This window comes from Gouania willdenowi, chromosome 4 (genome assembly GCF_900634775.1).
Source record: "Gouania willdenowi chromosome 4, fGouWil2.1, whole genome shotgun sequence".
Lineage (NCBI taxonomy): Eukaryota > Metazoa > Chordata > Actinopteri > Blenniiformes > Gobiesocidae > Gouania > Gouania willdenowi.
This window is the reverse complement of record NC_041047.1, coordinates 17,237,726-17,264,141: the sequence shown is the minus strand read 5'-3', so window position 1 is coordinate 17,264,141 and position 26,416 is coordinate 17,237,726. Positions and strand designations below refer to the sequence as shown.

General features: G+C 41.1%; 3 protein-coding genes across 4 annotated transcripts; 1 reads left to right on the top strand and 2 right to left on the bottom strand.

Moving 5' to 3' along the window:
• Positions 1-188: 188 nt before the first annotated feature.
• dnase2b (deoxyribonuclease II beta) lies at positions 189-11,620 on the bottom strand. 2 transcript variants are annotated; one of them, XM_028445213.1, is made up of 8 exons: positions 7,856-7,885; positions 7,581-7,688; positions 4,281-4,405; positions 3,936-4,110; positions 3,253-3,331; positions 2,352-2,513; positions 1,987-2,184; positions 189-642 (listed from the first exon to the last, which is right to left on the bottom strand). In XM_028445213.1, the coding sequence occupies exons 2-8, from the start codon at positions 7,614-7,616 to the stop codon at positions 308-310; spliced, it is 1,110 nt and encodes a 369-aa protein (XP_028301014.1). In that variant the 5' UTR covers positions 7,617-7,688; positions 7,856-7,885; the 3' UTR covers positions 189-307. The 2 variants fall into 2 exon arrangements, with proteins under 2 accessions (XP_028301014.1, XP_028301015.1); XM_028445214.1 differs by lacking the exons at positions 7,581-7,688; positions 7,856-7,885 and adding an exon at positions 11,485-11,620.
• uox (urate oxidase) lies at positions 6,423-13,373 on the top strand. Its single transcript, XM_028445215.1, has 8 exons — positions 6,423-6,520; positions 7,441-7,653; positions 10,204-10,320; positions 10,466-10,544; positions 11,503-11,689; positions 11,855-11,978; positions 12,122-12,205; positions 13,154-13,373. Exons 1-8 carry the CDS (start codon positions 6,500-6,502, stop codon positions 13,226-13,228), a joined length of 900 nt encoding a protein of 299 aa, XP_028301016.1. The 5' UTR covers positions 6,423-6,499; the 3' UTR covers positions 13,229-13,373.
• Positions 13,374-13,982: 609 nt separating this feature from the next.
• On the bottom strand, positions 13,983-25,970 carry samd13 (sterile alpha motif domain containing 13). The gene is made up of 5 exons (XM_028445216.1): positions 25,774-25,970; positions 25,307-25,413; positions 15,339-15,381; positions 14,406-14,517; positions 13,983-14,308 (listed from the first exon to the last, which is right to left on the bottom strand). The coding sequence occupies exons 2-5, from the start codon at positions 25,332-25,334 to the stop codon at positions 14,162-14,164; spliced, it is 330 nt and encodes a 109-aa protein (XP_028301017.1). The 5' UTR covers positions 25,335-25,413; positions 25,774-25,970; the 3' UTR covers positions 13,983-14,161.
• Positions 25,971-26,416: the final 446 nt, after the last annotated feature.

Genomic DNA, 26,416 nt, shown 5'->3' with positions numbered 1-26,416 from the left:
GCAGAACTTACACGAAACTATGCCTGTTTTTGCTTTATATGCACAGATTTGGTATTTTTTGTATTAGTACTCACGTAAATACGGAATAAAGATAGGTTGGATCCTATATACTGAAATAGGAATTTGCAGGAAGAACATACACAGGTGGAGTCAGGTCTTACCCAATGAGACTATCACACACTATTTTAGCTGGATTTTTATTTCATTCAAATTACAATATTTACCAGTACCTGGTTCTGCTGTTTTGACTGTAACTTTACATTTATCACCACAAAACTTCAAAGCTGACAATATCCTATTTTGCTCGTCAACAGCCCTCGTACCAGTCCACTGCTCTTCTGAAGGCGTTGTAAACTGAAGGATTGAAGGTACAGATCAGGCCCCCTCCACACCTCATCTGAGACACCTCCCTGTTTAGATCGCCCAGGCATGTGAGCTGTTTTTCATATGTTTGTGATACGCACCACTTAGAGTGGTCGTTGTAGGAGTGGAACAGGACTGATTCAGAGGGCTGGATCCTCTGGATGTTCATGACATGTTTGGGCAGCGAGCAGTTGGAGGGCAGCTTCCAGCCTTGTCTTTGCCATGACTGAACCAGGAGGTCAGCATCCAGGGCCTGAGCCACCCAGCCTGTGTAGATGTCTGAATAGATACAAAAGATAGTGTTGTTACATGCTGCAATACAATAAAAACATGGATCATGAAACACATGTAATGTGTGCTTGTGTAATAAAGCTAGAACTGTTATGTTAGAGCAGTCATTCTCAAACCTTATTGGCTCAAGTACTCAATTTATTTATTTCTGAATCCAAGTACCCCCTTTGTCCGACTACAAAATTTTGCTTAGAAAACTATTTTAAAACAAATATAGAGCATAATGATGAAATGAATGAGTGAAAAACTGTACTTATTGCATTGGTTCCCAACCATTTTTGGATCGTGACCCCATTTTGATATCAAGAATTTCTGGTGACCCCAAAACCATTTTTTTTTCTAGAATTAGTTTTGGCTCATGTTTGAACTCAGGTGTATTTTTTTTTATTTTATTTTTTTAACTACATTTTAGTTAAACTAGATTTACATTTCACAAAGTGAAAGTATAGAAATACAGTTGTTTAAGATTGTGTGTTAAGTGGCTCCTGAATAGATTTATTTCAATAGTTTTATCATTTCCGATCATCTCACACCTGGGGTGGGAGAGAGACTGACACTTTAATTGTTAATTGTCCTCTCTCACTTTCTACCCCCTGCAGTGCCAGTGTGTACCTCCATTTGAGAAACACTGTGTTAGAGGAACACTTTGGTATTTTCTCCACAGGATGCATAAAATTAACTCTTCAATTACCTGTTTGTACTCTATAAACTGTATTTAATACATCTAGAATGCAAATTAAATAACATGCATTTTGCTTTTATTAAGAAAAAAAACCAACACATTGGCCCAGTCTGGAGTTTAGTAGGTCTATGCCGATGACTGTGTGGTGTGAACTAACCAATCCAAGGGTGGTGTGCAATAGTTTTAGCACTAACCAACCAGGCTAAGGGCGAGGTGCAATTTGTTATTTAAGACAAAATATTAGCATATTTGCACTTTAGCACTAAAGCACTTTATTTATACACTTTAGCTGCATTCGTCACTTTATTTCTGGTCTGTCCTTAGCTAAATGTCGAATCTTTGTATTTTATTGAACTGTCTGATTTTAGAGCTGTTAGTTAATTTCTGTTGTACACAACATCATCACCTGCCAGGGACTACAGATGGAAACAAGCCTGTGGCTACAATCTGGTACATTTACATATTTGTTTATCAATGTGCATTTCCCTTATCTAAAATAAAAAAAAAAATCTCAGTTGATCTGACTTTTATCATAATACAAATACAAATACAAAAAATACAAATGCACAGGCAGCAGCTCTGGACATTACTCAGCAAGATACTGATGGGCTGAAATTGATTTAACACAACAGCACAGAAGGAGACGTTACCATCAACAAGGTGCTCAGACTTGGCAAAGCTAAGAAATGTGTTTCCTCCAATGGATACCAGCTCTTTCATGCTGGTCTTTGAGGCTGGCTCTGGTTTGGAGCCCTTGCATAACTGGGCCAACTGTGGCAGGTCGGCCAGGAAGGAAGCAGGCACTGAGCAGTTATAGAAACGTGGATAAAAGTAGACCAACTGCTTTGCTGGAGAAAAAATGAAGATAAAAACAACAAATTGTAATTAATGTTGTTTTTATGGCAGGATGGACAGATGGATGGATGGACCTGACACCAGTGTAAATTGCTGTGTCATTGCACATATTTGGACATGACGTAGATCAGGTTCTGTTGCATCACCAGTGTTTACTCACCAATGTTGAGGAACTGTTGATACTGAAAGGTCACACACAGCGCTGTCTGGCCATTGACTTTGCCTGAGGTTGGGTAAAGGTAACCACCATCAGGGAACGAGGGGAAACGAGGAATGCTATGCGGCAGCCAGAAGCCCTGAGAATGGTCAAAGAGCAGAACTCCTGCAGAAGGCACACAAACACATTGATGCACAGGGACGTGCATAGTGGTGCACACATACATGTCAACCAGGCCTTTAGTGTGCACATGTTTTCATCAGAGTCAACAGCAGTTATCAGTGAGATGCTCTTTGCCCATTTCCTCCGCTTAGACTTCAAATATTATCGATCTGCTTTTCACTGCGAAAACACGACACTTCAACTTCTGCCAACCTGTCCTTAAACATGAATATCCCCTTTTATAGAGCTTGGAAGATGGAAACAGAAAAGTGTCCGGATTATTTCTAGATTAAAAATAAAAGCTATTTTAGATACAAATCCCCCAAAATTCTAAAGTTCTGCCTCTGACTGCCCTTTTTAAAAATAATTTGTCATAAAATAAAACATCGACAGGGTATTTTGCCTAAATCCTATCAGTTTATCCATTTTCCAACCCACTTGCTTCTTTTCAGGGTCGCTGGTGCCTATCTCAGCTGTCATCGGGCGCTAGGCGGGGGTACACCCTGGACCTGGCACCAGTCCATCACAGGGCAACACACACGCACAAGGACAATCTAGAGACTCCAATCAACCTAACACTCATGTTTTTGGATTGTGGGACAAAATCGGAGTACCCGGAGAAAACCCACACAAGCACAGAGAGAACATGCAAACTATGTGTGCCTCATATTGCATATATTATACAAATATGAAAAGATGAGAAAGGAGTTGAAATTGATATGTTAATGGTTACGTGCAGTACCTTTAGTGTGTCCATAGCCTTTGATGTACTTCAGGACTGGTGGGCCATCATTGTAGAGTGCATAGACCAAACTGTTTGACTGGAAAATTCACACAATATAGTAAAACATACAGAGTCTGGCTGAAAAGAAATCTTTAAACAAACAGCACATTTGATTATAATGAGTCTGATTTCGCTGCCGATTTAAAGTTCCATTTGAAATAAGTTGACATCAAATTCATCGATTTGTCGCCTGCACATGTTTATTCTTATCAGGGTTGCAGGAGCAGATTTCTTGCTGGCCAAGGCAGTTCTGGCACATAGAGACACACATTCACAACTAAGCATCACACTACGCTCCACCAAGAGGCTCTAAGATGTAACAATTATAGGCAAGTTTCCCAAACAGTGTGTGGAAGCAGGGATGTAGAGGGCTAACGGTGGCCAGGGTCATCATCAATCCCAGATTTGATCCCTTTTACTAAGCCATTACCAAAGAGAATCACAGCACTACATAGTAATTACCCTGTAAGATTTCCACATACACAGCATAAACATTTCAAGGATGGACTTTTGCTGAAATATGTGAAGGAAGGAACCGTGTGTATGTCAAGCATTTCATCAGTTCACCTCAGGAAATCAAAACAATGCTTGTTAAGCAATTTAGTGCATTTACATTTCCAAAAAGAGGAAGAAATTCTCACTTCGTAGGCCTTGCCTTCATAAAGCTGGTTCAGCGTGTTCCCTATAGCTCCCTGGCTGCTGTTGATCATGAATTTACTCATCTGCCAACTGTCTGATGATGAGTCCAGATACAAATACTCAACCCCACTTCCAATCTCACCAATCCTGTATTGAGGAAGCTTGTAGATTATGAACCTGGACATGGAAATGAAAAGGACAACACTTTGATGATATCCAACAGTTTCATTTGTCTTATTGCTTTCTCTGATATTACCAAACAGTATAAATAATACCCCAAAACAATATTTACAACTTGCAAAAAAATCTATTTGATCTCTTTCTCTAAATAGAAAGTCATGACTCACCAATCAACTGGGTCACCAGCTTCATTCCGACAGGAAAGGGGAGGACGGCACTCTGTGCATCCTAAAACCATGAGCGTAATCTGGAGGAATAAACTGCGGCGTGTCGCCATCCAGAACATCTGAAACTGCAAAAAATTAACAACAAAAAGAGCATCTGCTGTAGTGGGTAGTGTTTTATGACTGACTGCCTTAATAAATGGATGTGACGCAACTGTATTTTGGAGAAAAATAGGAAGTCATGTGGTGTAGTCACATGAGTGGGATGCTTATAGGGGTAGGAGTTGGGGAAGAATTGATTCACATAAGAATTGCAATTCTAATTATTTACAATTCTGAATTGATTCATAAACTTAAAGAAGAAAAAGAAGAAATATATATATATATATATATATATATATATATATATATATATATATATATATATATATATATATATATTTATTTAACTTTGCAACATACAAAACAAAAGACAAGGACAAACAACAATGTGATAACCCGTCAGCATACACAGAGAGAACAATGGAATGAAGAGAGGAATAATGTATATTAATAACTAGAGATGTAAAGATTCACTCAACTCCCAATACGATTCCATTCACGATACTGGGTTCACGATACGATTCTCTCATGGTTTATTTTACAAAATGGGACTGTAGTAAAATGATGACTGAAAAATATTCCTTTATTTTTTTTGGGAAAAAAAAAAAAAAAAACTTGAAAGCACTGTATTATTTTCCTTTTATTTTTCATTGTCAAAGGAATCCCTTGATAAACTATTCAAAACAATAAGGTTTAACTAAAAATAAATCTTGAATGAAATAAATAAAGGAATAATACAAATGAAGAAGAAGCCTGTTATTTTAATTCTGGTTCTTTAGTAAACAATGCAAAACTGCATAATAGTTCTTTTTTTCTTTTTAAAAGTGCAACTGAAAATGTATTTTGTGCCTTAACAATTGGACTTTAAAAAAAAAAAAAACAGTTATTGCACTGATTTACATCAAATATTTGTTTAGACCAGCAGAGGGTGCTGGTATCCCAGTGGTCGGTTGGCATGCAGCTATTCTGTGCAGTGAAGAAGAGATGCTATGCTAGCAGACAGAGCTAATAGAAAAACGTGACTTTTACAAATATTCACGTAATATTACAGATATTCTTTCGGTGCTAAAGGGGGTAAGGAATCATTTATTAACATGTTTAAGAGTAGAAGGCGGCCAGAAAGAAAGTAGTAGCAGATTCCGCCCGCCGGTACACTGCTGGACAATAGAAGGGATAAATATATAGTGCCCTCTGCTGTTTAAAAAAAGTACTGTGATTAAATTATCAAAGTATCGATGTCAATCGTGATACCTATGAATCAATTTTTAACTGCCTTACGATTAATCGTTACATCTCTATTAATAACAAATCATAACATAACCTAACCGCTAGAGCGGACATGGGCTTGTTTGTTAACGGTAGCATTTATTGGTTCAATAAATGGGAAGAGATTCAAATTCTGATGTATGATTTATAGTCCGCATAAACATGACTGAATCATAACATAATCTAACCTCTCGTCTGCGAACTGTCACATTTACAGACCTTGGAGTCGCTGTTAGCTTACCAAGAGATTCATAACCTTTACAATAAGTATTGATTAAGCCACTGGGAGTGAGGCCCAAGGCCAAGGCAGGCTGACTTGATAATACTGTATCATGTTTTTCTGCAGTCAGTGCCTTCTCCTCGCCCTTCTCTCTCTGCTCTGTTTCAGGTGTCGTGAAGCTGGAGTTTACCGTTCCTGATCAATGGTTCACGACTCAACTAGTCTGGGACACTCGGAAGGACTACCCTTCTATCCTGTCCTGTTTGCCAGACTGTTTACTAACCCCAACCTTTTTCAGTCTGGCACAGGAATTATAATTTTGATTTATTAAAGCTGTATTATATTTGTGAGATTGCTGAATCGGTGGGCTGGATGGATAAGTGGATTGTTTTGATTCTTAGACTAAAATGAAATAATATCATACCAAATATAAAATTATGACACACGTTAGAGTCCTTTGAGGCTTGTGCATGTATTTGAGTGTAGCTTTAAAAAAGCTTACAGCACCCTATGGTTGCCTGACTGAATGACTCCCAAATGGTGGAATGCAAAGGTGGCTCCACCTTCTCAATAAAGTCCTGGAGAACAGGCGAGAGACTGAGAATAGACCGCAGGTAAAGAGGACAGAGGCACCATGGCAACTCCTGCAGATCAGGTAATCACTGTTTAAGATGGGAAAAATAAATGTTATCTTTTTCTTTTTCTTTTTTTTAATTCAAATTGGGTCAAAATATAGATGTTTGAACAGGAAATTGGTTTTCTCTTTTTTATTTGTTTCTTTCAACAAAAGGTCAACATTGTATTTTCAACAGCTCAGATTCACCAATGCTGTCGTTTTATCATTTATGTTGTTTTAACATTGTACTGTCATATATACTGTATATATACATGCTTTAAACATGCATATTCCAGTGTTTTGTTTCTATTTACAAGTATTGAAATAAAACCGAGTGATAAAGTCATGCATGAGTGAATGACATTAACCACCACCGTGATTAATGGTTGTTCAAAGACAAAGCTGCAATTTCTACACATGTATTTTAACTCACTCAGATCCCATGTGAATTGATTTAGAAACTGACATGAGAGTTGATCTACTACATTTGACATTCCATGCTGTTGTATTTTTTTTTGCAGTTTTTTGTATTCTGTAATAATTTCACAGTTATTTTTCAGTAATATTTCAGCAGACTGTAGTAGAGCAGTAAAGAGCATTTTTGTCTAAAAGCTCGAGGGTAAATGATTCACGCCCTTCAGTCAATGGCTTGTTTTTCTGCAGCCTGTGTCTGCACAGGTTTTCCAGAGTCATTCAGGTTTAAAAACACTAAAGACGATCGATTACGGTAGACGCAGTGTTTACTAATTTAACAGCTGGAGGGACTATTTGTCTTTCTCTGATATTTGTCTTATTTTGTCATGCAAATAGACACATTAAGCAAGAGGCACCAGCAAACAATCAAATCAACATAAATACACACAAAAAAGTGTGCACAACGGAGGATTAGAAATACACGATTCTAACCCTCAAGTTCTACCACAACACAATATGATGATGGCCTGTTTTTTTTCCTGCAGAAAGTGGAGTTTGTACGAACCGGATACGGCAAGAATACGGTGAAAGTGCTGTGCATCAGGAGAGAGGGGAAACACCACTACATCATCGAGCTGAAGGCGGACGTGGAGCTCACGCTAAAAACACGCAAGGACTATCTTACCGGAGACAACGCCGACATCATCCCAACCGACACCATCAAAAACACGGTCCACGCTCTGGCCAAACTCAGAGGGGTGAGTCGCTCACCTCCATGAAAAGTAGCAAATTACTGTATATAGAAAGGGAAAAATTTCAATGTGCTATTGCAGCCTGAAAACATGCAATAAAACATTCTGAAAATGTATTTAATGAATAAGCCTTTTCACACTCTCGCTCTGGTTCAGTTCTCAGGTTCAGTGTAGGAATTGAGTCTGACAGAGATTTAGATTATTGTACCCGTTTGAGCGTTGATTCCTTGAAAGAGTTTTTGCGTAAATGTGGTATCGGTCTCCGAGGCAGAAAGACTGAGTCAGCTGCTGAAGCTAATGCTGCACACGAGCTGAACATTCTGGTTTTTCCTGACTTTTCAAATTGTTTCAGCTGACGGCGTTACTCCAGTTCACTTATCAACCAGTCCATCTTGTGCACTTCCTTCAAATTTGTATATTGAATTAAAGTAATAGTTTATAATTAAAATATTCATGGACCTGGTTAGTGAATGGTGGACCTCCTAAATTTACCTTCTCAAAGTGAGAACTCATACTGTCCTTTTCACACCCGGAAATCTTGCTTGTCCCATCAATAAGAATAATACATTTTATTTATAAATGCTTTTCAAAAACTCTAAAACACTTTACAGTTGTTAAAATAACTACACAAGTCAGAAACAGAAACCAACAACAATAAAGTAAATTTAGAAAATACATAACAATCAAGAGTTAAAAGCTTGTAGGAGGGGACTGCCTTGCTTCAATACTGCTGCTGAGCTGCTCCCATCGGTTTTTAAAAGTGCTCGGATCGGCCGAAATTGGCATCAGCGGAAAACCCTGGTCCCTCCTTGAGTCTAAATATGTGTAATATTAATAATAAGAACACTATTAAAACACTAAAGATCTCTGGAATAACATTACAAACGCTGCTAGGATGGAAATATCAAAAGAGTGGACGAGCTTGTTTACATTTATAACCCTCTCGACCTATGACCTCCCCCAGAGTGTCCATCCATCCATTTTCATACCCGCTTATTCCCGTTTAACAGGGTCGCGGGGGTCTGCCGGTGCCAATTTCCAGCTCTCATAGGGCGCTGGGCGGGGGTACACCCTGGACAGGGCGCCAGTCCATCACAGGGCAACACAGACACAGACAACCATTCACTCTCTCATTCACTCCTATGGGCAATTTAGAGACTCCAATCAACCTTACAGTCATGTTTTTGGATTGTGGGAGGAAGCCGGAGGACCCGGAGGAGGCCCACGCAGCACGGGGAGAACATGCAAACTCCACACAGAAAGGACCCAAGTCCACCCCAGGGCTTGAACCCAGTACCTTCTTGCTTTGAGGCGGACGTGCTAAACACTAAGCCACCGTGCGGCCCCCCCAGAGTGTGAAAAGGCTTATTAGAAGCAATTGAAAAATAAATGTAAAAATAATAACTACAAATTGAATTAAATCGATTTTGTTCACATGGAACAGCTGATCAGCCTCCATAATTTGTCAGTTGGCTTCATAACAGCAGGAGCAACTGTGGGCAATTGAGCTGCATCGTCTGCCTACATTTATTTTCTGCAATGTTTTGCCATTTTAAGTTGTCTTCTGACAGTTGTGGCATTGGAGTGCAAGTCACCCAGATGACAAAACATGTTTCAATTATTGAGGAATTATAACTGCCTGTGTGTGCATTGTGCAATACACCAAACACAGTGAGAACACAAGGCTGGATCTGACCCCAAAAGCTAGTTTGTTTGTTTGACACCTGTGGCCTTCATGGTAAAACTAGGCCTCTGAAAGCCTTCATCAAAAGGCATAACCCTGGATGTTCAAAGATAATCCAGCCTAATGTGGCATGGTGCCTAAATATTGTTGATTGTAGTGTGGAGCAATCAGAAAAACAAGCACATCCCTTTTAATGTGGTGTGCTAGATCAAAAAGTCCAAAGATGCAATGAAAAAAAGGTGCGCACAACTACAGCATTGGTTGGTTGGGAGCTACCCATGCAGTTGTGTGGACTTTTTTTTCATTGCATGATTGTAGTGTGGACCCAGGGGTGGACTGGCCATCTGGCATACCGTGCATTGTCCCGGTGGGCTGGCAAATAAAGAGGAACCAGGTGGTATGTAATCGCAAAGGGTCGCTTAAATGGGCAAAATGTGGCAAACAATAGAGAAATAGGGCAAAAATGTGGAACAAATAAAGGCAAAATGTAGGTAAAAAGGAAATGAGTGATACTTATTGGGCAAAAGTTAGCTTATTTAGATGAAAAGTGGCCAAAAAAAATTAGAAAGAACAAAAATTTGATAAAAGTGACCAAAAGAACTAAACAGCTAAAGTCTGAAAAAAGTGTCAGAACTTTTTGAAAAAGGGCAAAAGTTGGACAAATGAAGTTGCAAAATGGCCAAAGGAAATCTGTAAAAAGGGGTGAAAAAGTTTCCCCTTTTAAGTTTTTCTGGGGGAATAATCAAGACATAAAGAGCCACATATTGAGAATCACTGACTCACACAACTTCTACATGCTGTCACTGATAATATAGTGGACACAAAATGCCAGGGCCACTCCGGTGTGGACCTCATCCTTTTTATCTGTTCAGGTAAAGAACATCGAAAGATTTTCCTTGGACATCTGTAACCATTTCCTGACCTCCTTCAATCATGTGCTGAGAGCCAAAGTCTACATGGAGGAGGCTCCATGGAGAAGGCTGGCGATGGTAAAGACGTCCACCTTTTACAACACTATCAATAAACAATAAAGTAACAAACCTTTATTGCTTGAATAATGTACATTTTGTAACATTTAAAAATGATAAAGTAGGTAAATCAGATATGTCATGAACTGATTGAGTTTTTCCACAGAATGGGGTGGAGCATGCTCATGCTTTCATCATGAGTCCAGAGGCTGTTCGTTTCTGTGATGTCGAACAGAACCTCCATGGTAATAAAAACGTCCATACACGCAGTTAATATCTGTGGTAAAATATCCTCTTCTGTCAACGCCTGATGTGTTATTTAAAAATAAAGGAAATGGGAAGCCAGTAGTTATGCTGGGATTTACATTTTGAACCCTGAAGTTCTCAATTACTAAAGTTCAATTACAATGAATCACAATTACTGAGCCTCACATAAATAACCTAATTTCTGTTAGCGTCTCTTACGATAGCGGGTCCTAAATCAGCTGTAAATTACACTAAAAACAAATATCTATCATGTAATTTCTGTCCTATTTATTAATTACATTGTTAGGTTTCCTAATCTATGAGAATATATAGTTTTAATATTTTTGGTGAGGGCGTCTGAGCCTTTTTTGTGTCAGTTTACCCGTCAATTTAATCTTTTTTAAATGGTAAAATGTGTGAAAGCTTGATATGAAACATATTGCAATAATTGTTAGCTACATATGTGTAGAACTGTGCATAGAACTGTAACATGATTCCCCAGTTTTGCGTTAAATTATAATTGACAATTTTTTATCGAATCTTCATGGAAATTACAATGACAAAGTCCATTATCTGAACTCAATTACAATTTAATTATGATTACAACAGCAACATCTTTTTTTAAAAATTACAATTATGCCATAATTGGAATTAGTTATCAATTACGCAATTACAATAATAATTGACCCCAAGCCTGGCTACAGTAAATTCCAACAAGTTTGTTTTTTAAAATCTTTATCCCAAGATTCAAGATTCAAAAACATGTTTCCCTGCACAATGAAATTTCTATTTTGCTCACCACGGATGCCACGAAAAAATAAATAAATATATAAAGAGAAATGTATAGCAACAATAATTGTAATAATTTAAAAACTAATAAAGATAAATATGTACAAATATAAAGTGCACATTGTGAACGTTTGATTAATCCATACTCACCCAGTATTTGTCACACAGGCACCCCAGTGGTTCACAGTGGGGTAAAGGACATGAAGGTCCTAAAAACCACCCAGTCCGGTTTCGAAGGTTTCCATAAAGACCGCTTCACTACTCTGAAGGAGACCAAGGATCGATGCTTCTGCACCGCCGTCTATTCACGGTGGCTCTATAACACGATTCAGGACGTCGACTTTGATGCCACATGGTAAATATCTGTGTGAATGTTGTATAACAAAACAAATGTACAATGTACAATACAAATACTATAACAGTAATTAAAAACACTTTCCATACACAATCAATAATTCATGTGTATAAGTATTGATTAGAACTTATTTGCTGAATGAATGCTTTGCTACTGCAATGACAGGACATGTGTGAAGGAGGCCATCATTGAGAAGTTTGCAGGTCCTTGTGATCATGGAGAATTCTCTCCGTCTGTGCAGAAGACCCTTTATGAAACCCAGGTCCTGGTCCTGGACAAAATCCCTGAGGTCGGCCTTTTGAAACACACAACCAGTCATACACATACACTGTTTCAACATATCATGTAAATAGTGCTTAACATATTACTAAGGTTTGACTATATAAAGTTCATTATGCAAAGTGCGTTTAGTTATGTGTGTTTGTGTGTCAGGTGGAAGAAATTGAGATTGTCATGCCCAACCAACACTACATCACCATCGACATGACTAAAATGGGTCTGACAAACAAAGATGAGGTGAGTGTATCCATCTATCAAGGGTGAAACCATATATTCTGCAACAAGACATCGCAATATTAAGTTATATTGGTGACTTGTACGAGTAGTATTACGATTATGTGGAACGTGAACAAAATTCATGCACAAATGGGTGTATTTTTTGGAAGAATGTCATGACATGATTTGGTTTTTAGTAGAGGCCGATATTTAGACCTTTTTCAATATCGGCCATCGGCCAATTTATTAATTTTTTTATTCAGCACAAAGAAAAAACATCCATTCTGATGTATGAATATACAACAACAAAAAAGTAATAGTAATAATAGCATGTGCATGGGAGAGGTAGAAGCCAATACAGTAGGCTTACAAATAAAAAGCCAATATAGTAGGATTAGGATATAATAATATAGTGCCTGATTGAATATCCTTAATAGGATATTTGTTTTACTTGGTTGTGTACGGGTTTATTTAAAGTTCAATAAATGTTTAGAGTTCTATTGGTGTATTTAATTGAATTTCTAATATATACATTTATATCATATGAGTGTTTCAATTGTTTTTCATAATCAATGTGCTTAAAAAAAAATAAAAATAAAAAAATCCCTATCGGTGATCTCTAGTTTTTAGTCTGGCATGAACTATCAGTCTGTGTTTTTGCAAAGTGACACTTATTGCACTTTAAATTGGAAAAATTGGTCTAATTTCTTATTATTTACTTACATTTCTTTTGAGTTGAAAGGGTCATACCCAGAATAGGTATGCAAGTATGTCCAGTTAGTCAAAAAAACAACAGTTATTTTTCAAACTGCATTTTTTTGGGTACTTTTTCCCCTTTCCAAAAATAGTTATCATAAGCCCTGTATATCGTCTCATGAACTTTTTAAATCATCTATAAATGAAATCCCCTGAATACCCCATAATGTTTACACTCAAAGTGACTCAGTGTATTACTGTTTTCTATTATAGGTTCTTCTTGCTCTGGATAACCCCTCAGGGAACATCACAGGAACTGTACGCAGAAAACAACGATCCCGCCTGTGAACCTCGGCAGTCATATGACTGTTGAAGAAATAACAGATTCTCATTGAAATTGACTGAAATGTGAAAAACCTTTTTTTATTTGATCAAAGAAAGGTGAACCCATGACTGTGTCCTTTGGTGATTAAAGAGCACCATTTATTGTAAACCTCTCTCAACTTGTCATTCTAACTCCAGTGTTTCATTTCACATATACGTTGGTCATACACACTTCAGCACCGTTGTCTGCATGACAACACTGAAAGCACCACAAGTAGGTACAGTATATAACAGGAATATGTTTATATTAACTTATAAATACCATCATTTAACAGCCTTGTGCTGTGGTAGAGTTAGGAGGGAAAGACTTTTACTTCATTTCTTTGTCTAGGACAAAAACGTCAGTAAAACCTGTGCACGGATGATTTCAGTTTTCCCTGCTTAGAACGACTTGTGGACTCAGATTTGCAGTTTAGAACATAAATCTGAATAAAAGGGCACAGACAGGTTGCATCATAATAATTCTATTATTGTATTAAAGTGTCCATGTCTGGCAAAACATTATATATCTTATATACAAATACTTTTTTTTTTTTTTTTTTTAAACCACCGTGGGTTGATGCCTTGAATTGAGCGCACTAGCATATACACACAGACATGATACCTGCACTGTTCTCCCCCACCATTAAATAAATCAAACACAAAAATACACATCTCAAGCAGCAGAAACAAGAATGGCTGAAAGGGTAAACAGCTGAGTGGATGTCAAGTGCAGCCCTTTTTTTTTTTTTTTTTTTTTTAGGGGGGAGGGGGTCCACGCTTATAAAAACACACAGCACACAAATCCTGGTAAGGTGCCACTGTGGGCAGAGGAGTTCTTGAAGAAAAGGTGGCAAACGCTGGTGTCACCTGACATGATGATTGTCGTGTAAGTAGCTGCTAGGCCAGCCTGCGCTGCTACGAGGAGGCGTTGCTCTTAAGGTGCTGAGTTTGCAGCGGCTTCACGTGATACTCGTATATCTTCAGGGCGGGTCCGAGCTTTATCGACAGCCCTGTTAGTACGTCGTTGCGTGTCATCAGGAGGAGGGACTTGCCATCAATTTCCTAAAAAGTGAAAAAAAGAAAAGAAAAAAAACTGACTGAAGAATGCTTTTTGGCATCAGGGGAAAAAACTAAGATGAAAATAAAACGACACTCCCACCTGATCCTGGAAAGCTGTAGCTTGCTCCTCGAATCCTGTTTCTTTAAAGTAATTAACAACATCGGCAACGCCCCAGTTGGAAGGATCTGGCAGCTGCCCATTCTCCACTGGGCTGAAAATGAATGGATTCATCCTGATTTTAGTGAAATGAAATTACAATTATAAAATATGTTGTAGAGCTGGGTAAGGCTGCACAAATATTCAAATTTCAGTCGTGATCATGATTTTGGTTGCCATGATTAAATTAATCTGACCGTCGGCAATATTTAAAATACGATCTATGCACGCTGTAATAGTGTATTTATTCAGTTAGCCTTTCTGTACATTTTAAATTCATGGGTTAATCTTTTTATTTTCTTATTATTATAAATCAATTTTAAAGTTTAATTTGGCACTGTAAATTGTGCACATATCGTTTGTTTAAAAGTAGTGCAATAAAAACACAGATTTTCCCCTAATATGATAAATAATTGTGATTATAATGTTGATCAGAATAATCGTGATTATCAAAAAAAAAAAATTCTCAAAATGGATATAAATCTCGATATTTTTAATTCAAATAAAGTCAGAAAAACGATTCAGGGTTAAATTTGCTGATTCAAAATGCCACACAGGCACATTTATTAACAAACTGCTGCACAATATGTGCCACTTGCTCCCCTATAAGGGACAGCACCTGTGAGTGAGTTCTGTAGTGTGGCTCGTTTAGGTATAGGTATGGGTTGGGATGCAATCAGAAATCCATCTATCTGTGCTATTCATGCTGTTCTGAGAAGTAGCAAAAGCAGCGACTGCTAACATTAGTATTTTAATACAAAATAAGTTGTTATGCTAATTGCAATTTTCTATGTCGCCAAAATAGAAAACTCAGCATATCTTGAATCTCGATATATTGCCCAGCTCTAATATGTTGGACTGGAAGAAGGAGCTCACCTTTTGGTGTCGACAGAGCCATTTGCCTTTTCTTCCATGGCAGCTGTAAGCACAGAATTATTACAGTAAAGTGTAGTTCTCTCCACAGCAAAACTAAAACACAATAATGAATTACTACATTTTTATGACTATACCTATTACACTAATAATTTTGCTAAATTATGCAAATACAATAAAAAAGTAGAAATAAATCAACATTCTTATCTAATAGACTATATTTTAACTACCCTTCAATGTTCAAACATGGAAATAAAAAAGGTAAATGATTCCAATGGCTGATCAATATTATCGATTAAGGCAGAAGCAAAGTAATCCAGAACTAGATTATGAAAAGTAACTTGTTATCAGGCTCCAAATCACACAGGACTGCATCCCTCCAGGATACATATTGGCCACATTTTTACAAAAAAAGGAATCAAATAACAAAACAAACAAGAGTTTGGTCTTTATGGAAATTAACTCTAACTTATTTCAATGCTCACATGTATTTGTCTTAGTTTTCAGGGACAAAACTTTTCCACTGACTAAAACTAGACCCACAATATACAAAACTAAAGTAGAGCCACTATATTTATGATAAGATGCATAATAACATTTTTATCAAACAATAAAAACCTACATGAAAATGTTTTCAAACGCTGATAATCATAGGAACTAACTTCGTCCTAACAGTGGCTAGTAGGAGATAATAAGATATACAAATACAAGTGAAATGGCAGAGGTAATAGCAATGTCAATGACTTTGTTGGATGATTTTGAATTGAGTTGACAGAAACAAATCTAAAATTTTAAACGGCATTGTGATCACAAAAATAATTTAAATTATGGTAGATTTTTGTCAGACGGCTAAACCAAAAGCTAAATTTGCAGTTACATTAACACTCGTCAAAAGCGGACCCCAACTCAAGGACAACATGAATAATTTGGTTTATTTGTTTGTTTCAGTCTAACAAAATAAAATCAAACATAAATCACAATTTAAAAATATATATAAGACAAACAGGCAGAAGTAAAAAGCTTATATGCCCAACATAATGCACACTCTTACCCAACATAACTAAACATGTTCATAATAAAAAGAAAGTGCACATATTAAATAGCGTTTAACTTTGGCGGTGAAAGGAGAAGTAGAAGTTCAGTGACTCTTTTTAAAGGAACTAAGTAAGATTATGGTTTTTGTTTCTCTTTAAAAAGAAAAACAAAAAAAGAGAAAAGGTCACTAAGAGGTCTATTCTCCCGCCTGGACTTAAGCGCTTTTTTGCACGCCTGCAGTGTATTCTCCGATCCAGGCTGCTAACACGCCCACCGTACATAAGGTAGAATGTGAATGAAGGCGGGCTAAAAGAAAGGAGGCAGTGATTTTTTTTTGGGCTATCTAGAAATCACGGAACATAAGTTTTCCTAACGCTTGTAAATATCATTGAAATCCATAAAAATTATAAAGTTAACTTTTAACTTGAAACTCCTTCATTGATAAACAATGCAAAAGGTTGAATTGATCAAATCATTGATCAGATTATTGCAGTGTGGCTGAGTCACAGTTGAAATATCTCTCCTTGATCATCATCATCATCGCTGTGAAGCGTGACCGAGTTATATGCACTAGAGATATGAGGAAATAATGCGGCTGCAGAGCGTCCTGCTTTAATACAGAGGGATGTTTGCAGTGAAACAGAACTATTGGCTTCCATAATACACAGTTTTAAATATAAATATGTTTAAATTAAAATATGTGTGGGAACAGTTTCTGGTCCCTCCTCATCCGCATATGACAGCTTGCTTCACTCTGTAGTGGATCAAACTGTGACTTTACGTTGAACATAGTATGAAAATAGTTGAATCACTGTGACCAACATGGACAGAAGTCTGTGTCTGTCAGAGTTTTAATTAATCGCGCAGCAGCAGCTGAGTGATCACAGCTGCTGCTGCGTGACGCACGAGTCCATGTGGCTTTAAATGTAACTAAGTCCATATTTCTGGTGCAATATAATGTTTCACATTATCGGGGCGCTGCACTTATTCCAGGGTTGGAAAAGGACTTGCGCACACCGGAGAATGCGCGTAAATCCAGATTTGAATGGGAACACCCACATTTCAGGGCTGCTCCAAACAAACATACATTTTAAGATAATTTAAAAATCATTACACCCGCGTTTAATTAACCTTGTCGAAAAATAGTTGACGTAGGTCAGCCTGAATCCGATAAAATGGATTATGCTGACCATAAATAAAAAATAAGAAATAAGTTATGGAACTTATTAGCCTGGTAGTACGTTTGGAATGATGGCAGTAACAAATACAGCATGTTTACTACCTTTACCTGTTTGAACCAAACATAGACAATATTACTTCAAACACTGTGGTGTAAAAATATGGACTTTAAACTTGGACCCAGTTCAGGATTTTATGTTTCTGAATCAATCAAGAAAAAGAAAAACAAAATGAAAAGACCACATTCAGTTTCCTTTATATCTTTAATTCTAGTCCTTTCATGAATCAACTTAGTCTATTTTATTTATCGTATAGACTTATGTAGGTCAAAAATATTAACAGTTTAATAGATATATTTATTCATAGTGACTGTACATTTTTTTAAATATTGATATTCTTGAAATGACATTAGTCTTCGTTCATTTAATTTCATATTTTCCCCTAAATGCAATGGTTTCTCATGTTGAACTTTTCTATCAGCCTCTAGATGGCTCACGACTCCATTTATGGTTTGAGTGGTCAGTGTGGGAACTACAAGCAAAGGTTCTCTGAACACAAGATGATCCTTCATCAACTGCAGACATATCTACGAACTTTTATGACAGAACAACCAGCAGGAAAAAACAGACAGTAACATAACATTATTGCTGTTAATAAAAATAAACTCATTAAACGATACATTAAAATGTGTGAAAATGTTAAAATACGTTGTGTATTTCAATAAAATAGATAGTTTGTGATTTTCCAGATTTTTTAAAAATTATTATTTTCATACTAGTTAATATTGGCCTGCTTCGAGAATGTAGTTAGTTTCAGTTTTCATGAACTAATAAGAATAAAAAACAGTAAAGAAAATATTTTTGACTTTAAGACATTTTTTTTTTGCTTTCTTGAGCTTTGTGCTCATGCTTCAACATGTGTTCACATCTGCTTCACTTCATGCATCGTTCAGCAGAACATAGGATTTGATTCCGATTATTGAAGTCTGGAATCTATTAAAAAATGATTTTCGATTATGAATCATTATTGATTATTACAAGATCATATGACTTCTCTTTTGACTTACACCTAACAGCACCTACAATGCTTTAAAGTGCAATTGAAGTGAGGAGAACTTGCCTGGGTTGCATTACAATTGGAAAAGTGTAATGATCTATTCTATAGAAAATGTATAAATCAATTCAAAATCGTCCGATTAAATCCGATTAATTGATTATCCATTTCTTTCACTACGTGAACTTAAAATCAGGTATTTTATAATCCAGCGGCGTTGTTTGATTTCAAAGTTAAAATAAGATTTCAAAGGTATTTGGATCTCTATCCAATATGTGAAATAATATACAGATAGAGACACAAAAATGTGCATTAAATTCCAACAATTTAGACGCTGGTACAACAGATGTAGTGGACAGCTAAATTCATACTTAACTTGGAAATTATTTGATTTGGTTTGTAATGTTTGTTTTAAAAGCAAATCTTATATTAAAGTTAAGAGATTGTTTTAGTACTGTCAAGAGATTTAAAAAAAAATGAGTTTTTTTTTTTTTTTTTTTTTCCTTGTCTGCACATGCTTTCGAAGGTTAACACTACAAGAAGTGCAATCTTTTGACAGCAATGCATATTTTATTATTGCAATTAAATAAATTTATTTATTTCATTGCATAATTGTGACCGTCACCAGCCCTCCCTAGGGAAGGGTAAGAAATACTTTATTAAAGGGAGGATGTAAAAAAGAGAGGGCAGTGTTACACCAAGGTGAGGGGTTGGAGGGGGGTGGGGAAGTTAGCAGGGAAGAGGGATACAAGATAGGATATGGAATGGGTGAGGAATAGTTTTAAGTGATGCGATGTGAAATTGTGGTTGTGTATATTGTGTTTATTGTTGTGTTGTCAAGCCAGTTTGGTGACCAGTGTGTGGTTTAGGAATAATGGTGGTGGCTGTGAACAGAGGAAGAGGTGAGTGGAAATTCCATAAAACAGGTATTTGGGAACAACGTGTCTAAGGTTGAGCCCAGTATGAGTGTTATCCCACAGCCCAAGGCCAGTGCATCCATGACAAATGTATTTCCAAGTACCGCCACTGCAAAACCCAAGAGCCGCCCCCGGGCCCGAAGAAGCAGTCAGGCCAGCAGCAAGAGCAGGCAGCCTAAGGGCCCCCGGCGACCACCCCACGGCCAAGCAGTCCCCCGAACGCCCCCAAGATCCCAAGCCGAGAGGCAGCCATCGCCCCCCCATACACACCCGAGAAAGCCCCAAGGAGCCAAGGACCCAGCGCACCACGCCACCGATCCCACCCCCAACCCCCAGACCCCCCACCCCATCGACCCCCCCACCCCCCCACCCCACCCCCGCGCCTAACCCCCCGAGGGGAGGGCCCAGAGAACTCCCTGCCCGAGGCCCCAGCGGAGGAGCCGAAGCCCACACCCAGCAGACGACCAGAACCGCGCCGAACAGGCAGCCAGTGGGCACCTGCCGGCGAGCCCAGAGCCAGCAGGGGCCCGACCCCAGGCCAGAAGGACCCGGAACGGATGCAGCACCAGGAGCAGCCCGCCCAGGGAGGACGACCACACCCCAAGCCGCATAAGGCACCAGGGGGCCGCTGGGAGTCTCCCCGCCGGCCCCCAGGCACCCCAACCTAGCCCCCCACGGCGCCCCAGATCACCCTTCACTGATGCCGCCCGCGCCACGAGCTTCAGTTCTTTTTTTTTTTTTTTAAAGCCAGGGCCCCCTCCAAGGGCCAAGCCAGACCGCCCCGCCGGGATGTGGCCCCCTATTCCGGCCCCCGACACCCTACCTCACGGGGCACTGCCCAAGCAGGGGCCGCACCAGTAGGTACGCAAGGGCGCGGCACGCGCCACCCGCCCCGAAAGACCCCCGCCAGGACCGGCCCGGCCAGCAGGCCAAGCACCCCGGGCCCCAGGAGCACCCCCCGGGACCAGGACCCCCCAAGGGCAAGCCCCCGGGCCAAGCCCCCCGGGACGCATCCCCCACCCCCGCCCGGGACCCGGCCACGGCCCAGCAGGACCGCACAGCCCCGGACAGCCCACGGCCAGCAGCCCAGGGCCCGCCGCCCCCCGGACAGCGCCAGCCACGGAGCAGCGCCCCCCGCCGGCCCGCGAGCAACCGGCGATCCCCACCGCGGGGACGGAGGCACCCCAACGGCACACATCAAGTGCGGGACAGCAGCCCCCAGCCAAAGATGCCCCGGACCCACCCACCAGTCCGCAAACGGCAGGATAGACCCACCAGGCGGCCGACAGCAACCTCCACCACCGGAACAGCTAGCGCCGCCCCCCAGTAAACAGCATCACCCCGAGGCGCCAAGCAACCCCGCCCCAACCCCGGCGAGGACACCAGCACCCCCCCAGCACACCCACCCCCCAAACCGGCGAGGCAGGCCGCCCCGGGCCCGCACACCGCGGGGCCCGCCCCCAAGGCCACCAGGAGACAAAGCAAGCACCAAGCCACACCCAAGGGGGAGAGGCACCCCCGCGCCCCACCCGGCCGACACAGCCCGGAAAGACCCCGCAAGAAGAGACCCCGGCAAAGCCCCCCCGAGACCCACCGCCACGCCCGACCGCACCATCTTGATGTGCTTTTGCTCTATGCAGTGGCCCAGCCACCAACAGAGGGGCCAGGCCCCCACCGGAGAGGCCCAAATATGTGTACCAACCCACCACCCTCTTATGGTGCCTCTCCATTCCCCAATGGAGAGGCACTTCCCGATCCCCTGTGTGAATGTGTGTGTTTGGTGAATGTATGGGGTGTAATTAAAAGAAGGGGGATGGAGGGGAGCGGTGCTCCCCCTCCAGCCTCTGTGGATTTATGTGTATGTGGTGTAATAGGCCGGAGGGTGTAAAAGATGATACACCCTCCGGGGGGTGACATGTTGAGATGCGATTAAAATTGGAGGGATTAGTAGGGCAACTAGAGGTGGGAGGGCCGCCCCCACGCCACTACATAGTAACACAGGTGGCGGCCCCCTCCACCCCCAGCCCCACCATCCAGCCCCCCAAGGGTTGGGTATTGGTGTGTGGTGCATTTTGTGAGTGAGCCAGACCAGCTGGGAGTGGGGTGAAGTGAACATGTAGGAGGCCTGTCCAGTGTGAGCCGGGCCCGTCCGCGTGGCGGGCCACGCGAGAGGGTAGATGGCGCAGACGGGCAAGTGGCACTGCGGGCCCCGGAACAGCACAGCCGGAGACCCCCCCCCACGGCACCCCCCAGACCGCGCCGGCCCCGCGGAGCACGGCGACACCCCCCACCCCCGGGCACAGCCAGGCACCAACAACATCCCCCGGCACCCCAGGGGGCGACCCCCGCCGCCCGCCGGCCCGGAGCAACGCCACCCCGCCACCAAGGGGAGCGGCCGAGCAGGGGGGAGGCCCATGCCCGCACCAGGGCCAGCACAGGCCCACCCGGCGCCACGATACAACACTCTCCACCGGGAGGCGGCCCCGGCCCCCCCGACGAGAGAGGACGCCATCCACCGCCAAGCAGGGCCATCCCGCCAGCCACGGACCGGCAAGCCAGAGTACCGAAGCACCCCCAGCCCGGAACCGCCCCCCCACACCAACGGCGCCAATAGAGCCCCCCCCCCCCCACGGAGGCAATCCCCGACGACCCACGCACCGGCACGAGACACCCCCCCGACGCCAGCACACCCCAAACAACAGCGGGCCCAAGGCCACCAGCCCCGCCCCGCCCAAGGCTGCGCAGCGCTGCCACGAGCCGCGGCCGGTCCCCGGGCAGATGGCCGGAGAGCACCTCCCCGGACACATAGCCCAAGGATCCGCCCCCGGGGCACCCCCGCCCCGGAATCGCGCCCACGGCGCCCGGTGCACCCAGCCAGCAGACCAGCCAATCCCAACGCGGATCCACCGGGCCAGGAACCACGCGCCGCGCCCCCGCACACCCGCCCAATACGACCCCCGGGGAGGCCCCATAGCACCCCTCACCCCACCCCCTAGCCATAACGTCCACACCCCGGCCATTGCGGTCGTACAAAAAGCCCCCGAGGGGGCCCCGCCTAGCTCGTCGCGCAAGCGACATCCCTAGCAAGGGTGCGCCTCAGGGAGCCAAGCCAAGGACCCGCAAGGGCCGACGGAGCAACCCACAGCCACACCCCGCCACCCAGCAACCCAGGAGGCAATCGCCGACCCCGGGCAGCAGCCACCCCCAAAGCTACCCCCACCCCGGATCCCCCCGGACCGGAGCCAAGGACCCCACCACCCCAGGCCCCCCAACGAGACCACCCCCCAGCCAACCCACCCGGCACGGCCCGTCCCCCAGGCGGGAGCCACAGCCCCCCCACCAGCGCCCCAGGCCAACGGGAGCCCACCAAACCCAACCCCACAGGATGGCGGGCGCAAGAGCAAAGGAGGAGGAGGGGGGGAGGACGAGACAGGGGGACAGGGAGCAAGGGGAAGGAGCGGCAGGGGAGCACGCAGGGCCCCAGCCCCAGAGACCAACCAGATGCGCATGCAAGGGGCAACGGCGCCAAATCAAACAGCCCCGGGACCCCGTGAACACCCAGAAGGAATGCACACCCGCGCTGAGGCAACAAGGCACCCCGGCAACCCACCCCAGCCATCCTGACCAAGACCACCCCAGAGGCCCAAGGCGGCCCCGGCCTACAGTTGGGCTAGTGCGTTAGTAAAGAGTGGTGCTGGCAGTCGCTTGCAGGCTAGATCATCAGGCTTTTAAAAATTTAGATTTAATGCAATTAAAAAAGGAGTCCAACGCTCCTCAAAGCACGTTATTTTTTTTTGTTTTCTGAGAGCAGACATCTTTTCCATGGAAATAAATTCTGTGAGGAGATTTTGCCATTGGTTTATGTTTAAGGATTTTTTGTCTTTCCAATTTAGTAATATTGTTTTTTTTGCTATGGCTAGTGCCGCAAGGATTGATTGTGATTGGTTTGCTGGAGGTTGAAGCATTGTCAGGTCTCCAATCAAACAAAGATTTGGAGATAAAGGAATTCTGTAGTCCAAAATGGAGGACAGTTTTTCAGTGATTAGAATCCAAAAGTGTTGAACTGGGGAGCAAAGCCATAAGGCATGTAAATAGGAATCCGCTGTATTCTGGGTGCACTGAGAGCAGATGTCTGTTGCTGAGAAGCCCATTTTATGCATTTTCTGTTGGGTAAAAAAAAAAAAAAAAAAAAAAAAAAAATGAGTGATTAATGAATTATGCTCTGTAATTAATTAATCCAATTAATCTCAATTTTAATCTTACCTAGAATTTGCTAAGAAAAGCCCTCAACTTGAGGTTTTTTCATTTAAACTATTTGCATTATTGTGGCGGATCAAAAGATTGATATACAGTATAACAAAGTGGCTTTATAAAATAATTTGTTTTAAACAGACTTAAAGAGACAGCCCTATTTTTTTCTTTTTTAATATAAACATTTAAGGATTATGTACAGCATTTGCTTATGTATAGATGTAGAAATCTATATGAAAATGTAAAATTAGCTGAAAATAAGCTATACTTAATTTTGCGTGCACTGTGGTCTTTTTTCTTCTACATGCAGGGATGGTGTAGTGAAAATGAATCCTATGCGTGAAAGCGTCCTACAGGCGCATGCGCACTAATAACATAGCAAAAATTTACACGCATACGTACAATATTTTGCTCCCTTAATTTTTCCTACTATGATAAACCCTAACCGTAAAAATTAAAGGAAAGATTATTACCTTTTTTCAATATGATGGACGCGCATGCGCAGTTCGCCAGGTGTGCATGCCCACTGTTTACCGTCGGAAACCACGTTCATTATTCAACACTACTGTGGCCTTCCCGACAGGCAACACAGGCGGATGCCTAGGACGCCATCTGCTGGAGGGACGCCAAAATGCATCCCCAAATTTTTTTATTTTTTTTATATTAATTTAAAAAGATATAATAAACGTGAAACACACCCTTTAAAATCACTGTACATGTTTTCTCTTAATTGAATATTAATAATAAAAATCTGTAACTATACCTGCTAATCTTCTGCTCATATTTATTTTACTTTATTCTTGTCCTGTTCTATATAATTCTATTGTGTTGTTTGCACATTGTGTTCTTTGGTTTTAAGATTTGTGTTACTGACTAGTAAAACCAAACAGAAAAGTAGAAATGTCCTTGTACTGAAACTTTTATATTTTTATTTTAACTTTTGAGTGCACTATTTTGCATTGATTTTGGACCATTTTTTTGTTATTGTTCGCTTGAGACATTTGCACTATACCCGTAGGTGTTATCTATTGTATTACAGTGTATTATTCTACATTTTAAAACAGATTGTAATTTTTTTTTTAATGGTTTTTTGAGTCACAGAATTTGTACTATACTGTTTTGATGTTCCATATAAGTAGTTATTACTTGAAAAAAAAAAAAAAAAAAAAAAAAAAATGAATATTTTTCATATTACACAGTTTTGATGTAAGAAAAGTATGGAGTAATTTCACCTGGGGCACCAAAAAGACTAGGGCCGGCCATGTTTACATGCATTGACTGTTTTTATCCTTGTTTGACATAAATAAACAAGTAAATAAATAAATAAAAACAATTGTTCAATTTAAATTCACACAGGATAATGTACATTTCAGAGTGCTGTGTTAGTTGGTACAACACATGTTTGCACAGATCAACTGTCAAAAACAATTCAGGGAGTAAAGCAAACAAAGCAGGCTGTGAGGAAATGATATCTTAAATCAAGTATGTGCTTCTTCCTTGAATTTACCACATAAAATGGGACATATTTAGACTTACTATCTGTGATGTTGCAGAGTATTTTCATCAGATGTCTTCCTGTGGTGAGCTCAGTGTGCTGGAGGCTCAAACAGCATTATTGTTTGTCACAGCCTGGCTTTCACTCCCTACGGAACAACACACATCGTTTTAAACATCGTGATCAACCAAAGTGAATGTCTAAAAAAACACGTTTCTGATGCTGCGAGTGGGACAGATGACCATAACTGGTTTATTATTTAGTCAAAATGACGACCCAAAACTCCAGATGATGGAAATATAAATAATATGTATTCCAACACGAAGTACAACTTATACCCTGACAAATTAAGCGAAACACACACAGCAAAGAGGCTTAAACTGTGTTTTAAAATGGCAGAGCAGTCAACACACAAACAGGGGTTTTCTTTCATATTTAATATAATCGCTAACGTTAAGCTAACTGGAATAGTTAGCTCGGTGTGCTAATAAAAAAAAATTACTCGTACCTTATTTTGAAAGATTACCCCTTGACAGCAGTTACTCCTTCAAACAGTTTGCCCGCTTTAAACGACAAAGTGTTTTCCAATCTAAAATATATTATCTCCAGTTTTTGGCTTCTTTATTTTTTTTGATAAAATCAAGATAAAATCAAGTAAAGCCAACTAGCCGCTGTTCCTCGCTCTCGTTTTCTTCTCCTACAAGACACTTGGGAATCATGGGAAATGTAGTGTTTAACCGTTTCGATAGCTGCCGCTGGAGATACACAAACCTTGAGTGCCAAAAATATAAAGACCTACAATTAAATACCTACGTTCTTTGCTGCCATCGTTAAAAAAAAATTAAAAAAAACATTCACTCAAAATGAAGCTAGAAAACAAAGCCATGTTTATGCATCAATACTTTATCATTGTTAATTCTCAGAATAAATAATTTAAATGCCCACTGTTTGGTTTAATTATCCTTAATGTGGAAAATAATTTCCAATACTTCTTTTAATGTGAAAATCCCCAGATGATCAAAGTCAAATAAATGCTCAAACTAACTAAATTAGTATGTGATAATTGTATTTATTTATTTACGTTTAAATGTTGAACTGGAAGTACTTCTTTATGTAGATAGCTGACTTGATCTGTAGTTTTCCCTTCCGAC

Bases quoted from the DNA above. Each gene is read 5' to 3' on its own strand.
- dnase2b (XM_028445213.1), bottom strand. From the start codon at position 7,616: ATGGTGTCGGTTGGGATGATGTCGGCGTTGTCTCCG. The intron at 4,406-7,580 runs GTAAGATAGTCC...AATTTTTTGCAG, and splicing joins TGATGTCGGCGTTGTCTCCG to TTTCAGATGTTCTGGATGGC. The intron at 643-1,986 runs GTAACGTCTCCT...GTATCTATTCAG, and splicing joins GTCTGAGCACCTTGTTGATG to ACATCTACACAGGCTGGGTG.
- uox (XM_028445215.1), top strand. From the start codon at position 6,500: ATGGCAACTCCTGCAGATCAG. The intron at 6,521-7,440 runs GTAATCACTGTT...TTTTTCCTGCAG, and splicing joins TGGCAACTCCTGCAGATCAG to AAAGTGGAGTTTGTACGAAC. The intron at 12,206-13,153 runs GTGAGTGTATCC...TTTCTATTATAG, and splicing joins GTCTGACAAACAAAGATGAG to GTTCTTCTTGCTCTGGATAA.
- samd13 (XM_028445216.1), bottom strand. From the start codon at position 25,334: ATGAAAATACTCTGCAACATCACAGATA. The intron at 15,382-25,306 runs GTAAGTCTAAAT...CTGTGCTTACAG, and splicing joins ACTCTGCAACATCACAGATA to CTGCCATGGAAGAAAAGGCA. The intron at 14,518-15,338 runs GTGAGCTCCTTC...ATTCATTTTCAG, and splicing joins GGCTCTGTCGACACCAAAAG to CCCAGTGGAGAATGGGCAGC.